Genomic DNA, 9,548 nt, shown 5'->3' with positions numbered 1-9,548 from the left:
CATTGAGGCAGCTAAGTCTGAGGCTGAAGCCAACACCAACAGAACAAAACAACTTCAACTTTTTTGAGAAATACCAAGTCAATTTGCTTTGTGGTGACAACCAACCAAATCACATTTACACTCTGAAAAAGGCACGTTAACTTCACTCTTTTCATTTTGCAACAGTCTGTGCTATATTTACAATGAGATTTGTTCTGGTTTAGCTTGCAACAGTTTATAACACTTTTGCCTTGATTTCTTCAAACGAGAGTTGTGTCCTGCTGGCAGAAGCACTCACACCACTTGTGTAGCCTACTGTAAAAAAAACGACTCTAGTAAATGTAGAGGTATTAATTAATAAAGTACAAAAAAAATGATTGTAAAATGTAGGATACTTAACACTAAATGTCTCACACTCCACACTGAAGGTAAGATATAAGATGATTTGGCGCAGTCACAGTGAAAAAGTCTCTCTTTGTACTCAACTAGGCAATGGTGGAGCATACCTGATGGAGAAAAATCTTTAACGTTAATATTTTAAACTCCACAATGCACCTGTAAGGAAAACAAATCTGACATTGAGCTGTTTTTCTTGTCAGTAGTTGGCACTACGCTGCTGCAATTTGACACATGGGTGACTCATCATTTGTTGGTCTGAAAGAAAGTGTTATTGAACATTCCTAGTCAATTAGTGTTATCTGTGACAAGACTAATTTGTGGTTAATGTGATGTTAAAGAAAAAATAAAAAAAAATAAAAGATATATTTATACTTAAGGATGGCAACTGAACACAAAAACAACAACAAAAACACAAGAGCACAGCCCAAACTCCAGCTCAGACTCCAAGGAAACCGAAAAAACAGAGTTCATTGCAGCACATGACTTCCACCGTGTAGGAGCTTGACACGGGCTGCAGTTACACTCTAGGCCAGAGGTGGCAGTCGTGAGTAAAAAAAAGCCAGAGGTGGCAGTCGTGAGTAAAAAAAAAAAAAAAAGTGTCAAACTTCACAAAGCACAAGTATTGGTGGCTGGTGTCAGTGGCCTTCATGAGTATCCGTAAGCTGGTATTGACTTCATATTGATGTCATATTGATACAGTACTTGCTTATGCCTATAAATGACTCTTAAATAGAGCTATAGAAGTGGAACTTGCTTCTTTGAAACTGCTGCAATGTTGTCGTTAATATTCCTTGATTGACGTTCATTCCTATCGCTGCTGTCTCTCTTTTTTGTAGCATCTGAAACCATCAAGATGGTTGACTTGACCTCTCTGGGTAAAGGTAGCTGGGTAGCTGTCGATTTTGAGTATACTGGGTTACTTTGGACCCGAGGCTGGGTTGGCTATTTATTACATCTAATTTGGGTTACTATTAACCCAGCAGTTTTAAGAACGTAAGGAGCAGAAAGTACAGTTATCTGTTTTCAAATGAGGGAGTAATAGTGAAAAGTTGTGAAAAAAAATGAATCTCAAGTAGAGCTCATGTTGTTGATAAATTTGGAGTGCTCCAGTACAGTAAACAAAGTCATCATTACCCTCCACTGACTGTTGGATAGTTACTATACAGCTACATGACAAAACCATATTGGAACATGATTGTGAACAATCTGCTTTGCATACCGGCCTACAATCTTTTGTTGCTTCATCAACATACAGTATTCTGACCTTTGGCTTGTTTGTTTTTGTCTTTCAGGCTCAGCTGAGTGGAGGGTTCCAAAAGACCAAGAAAACGGGAGTCATAAATAAAAGAAAATGACATTTACAAGCGTCCGAGCAGTAGCATGAAGCGGAGGGGGACGTGAAGACGAAAAGGACTTTCCACGATGGGGTGTGGTCAGAGGCTCACCGCATTTCTCTTGGACTCGACCGTTGCCTCCATCTCGCAACAGGAGTGTCACCGCTGAAACGCGCGCGTCTCGTTTCACCTGCCGGAGGAGCGCCGCCAAACGGTGATGTGATGAATAAGTTTGAAGTCCTTGGCATTGTGGGTGAAGGTGAGTTGCTGGATTTTGTTGCGTGTGTACGTTACGGGGATTGTATGCACGTACCTTGGTCACTCATCTGATTTTCACGTTTTATATTTTTTTCATTGTTGTGGATGTGAGTGTTTTTCATTCAGTGTCAATGCAAATATGACAGGCGTATTGGCTGCCCAGTCCAATTTTTTTTTTTACAGTGGGTACTGAATTTCTGAGTAGAACCATTCATGATTGACCTCTCAGGAAAAGAAAATGTCATAATATGTTTAATTGTCTGGGGAAATATTAGTGTTTTGATATATTATGTGGCTTTTCAACTATTTATTATGTTCATATACAGAAGCTTTGCATATTTACCTGTTCTTGAATATTTTCCAGAGCATTCATTTACTAGTATTGATGTTTCTTTTTCCTATTATCGCTATCAGAAGTACAGTCAATTACACTCTGTAATTTATATGCAAAACAGCAGCACAGAGGAAACATCTATTGTGTTTTCAGCACTTAACAGCAGAAAAATAGAAGAACTCGATGGCAATTAATAAATGGCTATACAATGTACCAGTGATAGGGACGGGGCCAGCCTGTGAACAGTGAAAATTTTGTGTAAAAACAAAACAAAACAAAAATAAAAAAAATAAATAAATAATTTTTTTTTTTTTTTTTTAAACAGATTTTCCTTTAAAATTGGGGAGAAATGTGGGCAAAAAAATAAAAAAAATAAATAAAAAATCTGTGAATATTGAAATGTACAGGTGCCAAACCGCGAGTATGTGGGCTCCACTGTATAGGCAGAATTTACCTGACATTCACTTCATTCACGCTTCTATTTTTAGAATGAAACAATTTCCAAGTTTGTGTTTGAAATTTGAAAATTAGTTCATGGGTGCCGTTGTTGATGTGACGTGTCATGGGAAGGACTCTTTTACGTCTATTAACCCTTCAAGTTCGTAACTCACTTAGCGGTGAATGATTGTGAGCGTAGCAGATTTCTACCTTAAGGCTATCAGGTGACATTGTTAAACATTTATGGTCAAGTTTGTTTATTCTTTCAGCATATTTGAAAGTACGCCGGCAAAGATTTGGGTTTTTATTTTGTTTCTTCATGAAATGAAAATTATAAAATATATATTTTTAATCAACAGAATAATTTGTAATTTCACTGCTTGATTAATAAGTAGTGCAAAGTAGGAAGTGTAAGATTAGTGACAATAAAGTTTATGTTATGTTCTGAGGTTGGATCCCAAAAACACAGACACAAATAAGATTGTAACTCTTTATTCGCATAATATCGAGAGGTGTAGAACAAACTTGACTAGACGAGAAACAATGAGAATATATCAATAATCATGATACGCTAAGCGAACTTTGGCTGTGGATGTGCACAGAGGAACAGAAGTAATAATACGACAAAAACACACCCACCTAGGACAGGCTTATATAGACTGATTGATTGTGGCTAGACATGTGGATAACAAGACTGACATGGAATTATCAGATTGGCTGTTGACCAGATAAAGAGATTAAAGATTTCTGACATCACATAGCTTCTGACATCACATAGCGTCTTACCAATTGAGACTAGATGCTGGTTACATCAGTTCAAAACAGACACTTGACCTCACGGTCATAACCCAAACATAACCCTTGCATGACCCTAGTCATGACAGTAAACATAACCCTTGCATGACCCTAGTCATGACAGTAAACATAGCCCTTGCACGACCCTAGTCATGACAGTAAACATAACCTTTGCATGACCCTAGTCATGACAGTAAACATAACCTTTGCATGACCCTAGTCATGACAGTAAACATAATCCTTGTATGACCCTAGTCATGACAGTAAACATAACCTTTGCATGACCCTAGTCATGACAGTAAACATAACCCTTGTATGACCCTAGTCATGACAGTAAACATAAACTTTGCATGACCCTAGTCATGACAGTAAACATAACCCTTGTATGACCCTAGTCATGACAGTAAGCATAAACTTTGAATGACCCTAGTCATGACAGTAAACATAACCTTTGCATGGCCCTAGTCATGACAGTAAACATAAACTTTGCATGACCTTAGTCATGACAGTAAGCATAACCCTTGTAGGACCCTAGTCATGACATTAAAAATTACCCTTGACAGTTTAATGAAGAATTGCAATACACTCAACAGTGTATGAAACTGTTGATACAGTATGCAGTGCATCAAATGTATGAAAAATATTGCACATTGAAAGTCACATTTTAATACTGAGTATACAGTTGAATAATATAAACAGCATTTAGTATAATGTGTGTATAATGTAAGTAATATATAAATGTTGGGGCAATGCGGACTAGACTCTTATGTCATTTATCCAAGTGGGGTGGCTGGCAACTTGCACTGCAGATACGGAAAAGCTGCAGATTGTGCTGCCAACATTGTCAGCCCATGATGCATTGCACATCAACAAACAGCAGTCTGCTAATGAACTGCTTCACAAAATCATTCAAATACTTTGTGGAATTTGTTTTCATTTCAGATCTTGTAATAAGTGCATGTGAAATGTTTAAGGCGTAAGTAAAACAAACAGTGAGGAAAGCGTGTAGGAGAGTTTGTATGACTCACGCCTTCGTTGTTTTTATTTTGGTGCTTCTCACCTCATGCATGTTTGGGAGGCCACAACATAATTAAGAGGTTGCACCTTTAAAGCACTTCTCAGACTCATGTCTTATTGATCTTCTTTTTTCTCTTTCTCTGTGAAGGCGCATATGGAGTGGTGCTCAAGTGCAGACATAAGGTAAGAATTCTCATCACTGCAGGTCTATCATATATATATATATGACATCAAATGTTACTGTTTGCGTTTGAGGCATCCTTGTTATGGTTAAACTACAACAGAGTTCAATGGGGAAATTATGTAAAATAGGATGAATGTCTGTTTTCAGATTTGTGTTTAATTTGATTGACTTCCAGCAGTTCTTTGAAAGAAGTTTCCAAATGAATGACATTCATGCATTTGACATGAATTGCACTTCCAGCGGTGCCTTTATATACTTGAACGCTCGTGTGTCTTCCTCTGCTTGCCGTTTCTCAGCAGTATGTTTATCAAAGCATCAGCAATGTTGTCGGACTGTGAAGTCTTGTGGATTGCACTCACACAAATTGCTAGGCACTCTTGCAGAAATTATGTTCTAACTGAAATGCAAGGGAAGACAATGAGATAAGACGTTGTTAGGCAGGACATGGTGGAGTGGACAGAGAGCCAAAATAATAATTGACACAGCCCTGACTGTCATACTTCACCTAAATCCACATAAATGTAATATAACAGCACACAACTGTGCCACAGAGATCATCTGGTGCCGTTCAGAATCAATATTTATCTAATTACATGACAAAAGATTTCAATAAAATCCATCATACTCAACAGAGATGCTGATTATTAGACACAACACCGGCTGTGTTTTGCTAGTCTGTCTTGGATTACTTCGGTTAACCAATCAGAGGACAGAGAGCTGCTGACATCACCAAGGGCCAGTACTCTGGCTTTGTGAGGACTAATTTGAAATCTGATTGGTTAAAGAAACACCCACATTGCTAATATAGTTGAAGTTGCACGGGCCGGGGCAGATTACATTGACATGGTAATATATAAAAGCTGACATCTGATTGGACATCAAATTCAAATCCACATATATGTACTGCAAGCAGTGCAGGAAAAACAAAACCTTTACAAATTGAAGAGAATATATTGTTATAAATAAATGTATTAAATTTTATTGAGCAATCTAGGTAGTAAATGTAGGTCTGTGATGTTCAAAGCAGCACAGAAGGGTAAAGCATATTTTAATCAATCACCAATGTGACCAAATTGAGATTAGAGTTAAAGGAAGATTAATGTAGCTATTATTAACAAAGCCCATTAGTGGAGTGATCCTGTGAATTGTTTAATTTCAGTAAGAGCTGAAGAAGGAACACAAAGGAGTATGTTCTATTCCTTTGAATTATGAAAAAAAATATCCTGGTTTTTGAGGTGACATAAATATCACAGAGAGATTTCTCATTGATTTGATATTTCTGTAATGCCCTGTGATGGACTGGCGACCAATCCATGGTGTGCAAAGTCAGTTGGGATAGGCTCCAGTTACCCATGACGATAATGAGGACAAGCACCATTGAAAATTAATGGGAGGATGTCTGGTATTTCTGTACAGTCGTACCCCAAATGAATAGCGCGTCATTTATTTTATTCAGTCACTTGGCTTTCACTTCCAACATATTAACACTGCCACATGAACCTCACTATTGGTTACAGGTCCCAAATGTTAAAGAACCCATTTTTCTTTCGAGAGTTTTATATGTTTCTTGTTACCAAAAAAAACCTTTGTTGAAGTGTGTTGAGGTGCTTGACTGAGACAAAAACAATTAATTGCCAGCATCTTTGTGAATCTTGGTGCCAAAGACTAGTGTTAAAAGTTTTCTTGCGGCTTCTTGATTCAAAGCAACTATGTCAACGTGTGTTGAAATGCTTCATTTAGAAAAAAGTAGTACTTTGCTGACATTTTTTGGCATATTGGTGCCAAGGAACTAAAATTAGGATGAGCTGAGGAGTTACACTTAAGAGAAAAGTAGTAGTAGTAGTAGTCCATCATCTTTTTGCATCTATAGGACAGGATTTGATTGATACTTTTTTTAAAATGAATGTTTTCAAAACATTTTCCTCTGCCTTGATTCTAAAAATCAGCTGTAATAGCTGAACACAAGACGATGCAAGTGAATATATTCCATTAGTTAGTCTAAAGCAGGGGTGTCAAACTCATATTAGCTAAGGGGCCAGATGGAGGAAAATATATTACCAAGTGGGCCGGATCGGTAAAATCTAGGGTTATAACGATAATGGCTATATCGTGATATCACGATATTAAGACTGACACATATATCATCGTCGTCATATCACGATATTAAAAGCAGCCCAATTTTTAAAAAAGTCTAGTTGATTTCCATTTGTGCAGTTCTAGCACCCTCTGATGGCTATTTTTTTTTTATAGTCAGTTTAATTTACATACGGCACGTTTTGGCCCTTCTAAGTTTAAAATCCTCACTATTGGTCAGATGAAGGGGAACATAATATGCTTGTGACCCAAGTCACTATGCGGAGGGAACTCAATATGTGCGTGCATTAGCAAGTAAGTGACTCAATATTAAGTCTTATTAGAGATTGTAGGTTGTTTATATGCATTGCTGTAATGTACAAAAGCACACTTTTGTTTAGTATTAGCTTTTTTTTTTTATACAATATTTGACCTTTTTTTTTGTATCACCAAACTCCCCACAATATCGTGATAATTATCGTATCGTGACCTTCATATCGTGCTAATATCTTATCGTGATGTTTCGCTATCGTTCCATCCCTAGTAAAATCATTGTATATAATTTTTTTTTTTTAAATGCCATCAATTATAAGCAGATTTTCGTTATTTACGGTCCAGCCCTAAATTATGGGACGTAACTGTAAATATAATGTCCCAAAAAATAACATGAAAGCCAATGGAACGCGGCAACACTCTGCCTGTGAGTTCCGGGCGTGTTATATCTACCTATTTTGCATATGTATATGAACACATGTATATTGCTCACAGAATGCATCGTCTGTCAAAAAATGGGACTCTCTGACTCCGACATTTGTCTCCAGTGCTCACAAAACACTGCCGATACTTATCTTCATGCTTTATGGTCATGTACTCCAGTGATGCATTTCTGGACTAAAATCTTGGAAAAGCTCGCTGATATATTAAACTGTAGGCTTCCTTTATCTCCAAGATTGTGTTTACTAGGTGACTTAACAATAACTGAGCTACCATGTAAACAATCCCAATCTATATTTATAGCCCTTACTATTGCTAAAAAAATAATCCTTGTCAATTGGAAAAATAAACAATCTCTGAATATCGACCACTGGTTAAACTTACTAATAAATTATATCTCAATGGAAAAAATCTCTGCCTTAAATAAAAATCAAGTATCAAGATTTAAACAAATATGGTCTATGTACATAGAATATTTTAATCTTAATTTGGCAACTTAATCCTGCCAAGATTCTGCCTGTTAACGAGAGCCACCACATCGTTACAACTTCTGTTTTCGCTGCTTCTGTATTTGGTATTTTGTATCTGATTGTTTTTATTTTTATATAGTCAGGAACCTAGTTGCTGCTAGTGGGCTCAAGCATACCACACTATACGACACTTTACTCACTAACTCCTTAAGATTTATTTCTAGTGGGCACTAAGCATCAACACTTGGTGTTACTGCATGCTAATTAGTCAATTTTCTTGACGCCGTCCCCCGTGGTCGGGCGGGGGTGGTTCTGCCCCCCCCCCCGTTGTCTGCTCGGTAGCGGTTGCGTCTTGGCCGCTCCCTGGGCCCCCTGTGGGGTGCGGTGTTGGGGTGCTTTCCCTGGTGCCCGGGGCGGCGCCGTCCCGGCGCGGTCCGCTGCTCCGTGCCCGGCGGCGCGGTTCGGGGCGGGTGGGCCTCTGGTGTGCCCCGTGGCTCCCTCTCCCCTCCCCCTTCCTCCCCCCCGTCGCCTCTCCCTCCTCGCCTCCTCCCGCCCGTCCTCCTCTGCCTCCCGGGCGTGCCACCTACACCCGCCGGGTTGGGTGAGGCCCCGCTGGTCGCTCCTCTTACTCACTTCACTAGTTTTGCACTATACACTTTGTAAATATACACATAGGGCACACAACACATTTCTTGGTGGGGTGGGGAAGGGTGGAAACACCGTCTTCACCCTTCAACTCCCCTCCAATTTTAATGCACTTCATGTCCAAGGGGAGGGGTGAGTTGGGGCGGGGAGCCATCAGAGGGGATGGACTGCAGTGCCTGGCAGCGCTGTGGTCCCCCCCATCTGTGTCCCTGCCCCACCACTTTGTCCCTCCATTTCCTTTTTTAATGCACCACTCGCGGGGGGCCGGGTTCGCGGGGGGGTTGGCGGTCGTCGGGGGAGGGCGGCTTGTTTGGGGGGGGTGGAGGTATGGGTGGGTGGGGGGTTGGGGGTTGGGGGTCGGGGTGTGTTCGGGGGTTTGGGGGCCGGGGGTGGTGGGGCCTGGGTCGGGGTGGGTGGCAGGTTTGGGTGGGGTGCGGGGGGGTCGTGGGGGGATGGGGGCTGGGGACCGGTGGGGCGCTGTGGGGGCCCGCTGGGCCTCGTTCTGCGGCCTTGGGCTCGGGGATGTGGGCCGGGGCTGGGGCGGGGGTGTTCCGGGCGTCTGGGTCGGCTCGCCGACCGGTGTCCGCTCGGGTGGCTTGGGGGTGGCCTTGGTGCTGCCGCGGCCTGGGGATTTTGGGGGGGGGCGGTGCTCGCTTTGCTGGACCGCGGTTGACGGCTTCTTTCTTTGGTGGTGGTCCTTATGCATGCCAGATCCGTCGCACCAGCATCTACTGAAACTCAACAGAAGTAGCCTCTTCCTCCCACAGCCCCTTGAATCAGTGGGTGCTGGGTCTGTGGATCTCACTTTGCTTTATCTATCCTTCCCTCCTTCCTCTCTTTAGTTTTTCCTCTGGTCACTTGAGATCTCAATTTATTGGAAGTTTGAGGTTTCTGGGGTTGGCATAAGA

At 40.9% G+C, this 9,548-nt stretch overlaps 1 protein-coding gene across 3 annotated transcripts in view; it reads left to right on the top strand.

Moving 5' to 3' along the window:
- Window positions 1-9,548, top strand: part of cdkl5 (cyclin dependent kinase like 5) — a 61,524-nt gene that overhangs the window by 7,870 nt on the left and 44,106 nt on the right. For all 3 annotated transcript variants that reach the window (XM_077518683.1, XM_077518682.1, XM_077518684.1), the window contains 2 exons: window positions 1,671-1,971; window positions 4,703-4,737. In XM_077518683.1, coding sequence (XP_077374809.1) covers window positions 1,935-1,971; window positions 4,703-4,737 — 72 coding nt within the window. In that variant the 5' untranslated portion in view covers window positions 1,671-1,934. The remainder of the gene's footprint in view (window positions 1-1,670; window positions 1,972-4,702; window positions 4,738-9,548) is intronic.

Source organism: Festucalex cinctus, chromosome 4 (assembly GCF_051991245.1).
Source record: "Festucalex cinctus isolate MCC-2025b chromosome 4, RoL_Fcin_1.0, whole genome shotgun sequence".
Lineage (NCBI taxonomy): Eukaryota > Metazoa > Chordata > Actinopteri > Syngnathiformes > Syngnathidae > Festucalex > Festucalex cinctus.
The sequence above is the reverse complement of the archived record's forward strand: the minus strand, read 5'-3'. Positions and strand labels throughout refer to the sequence as shown.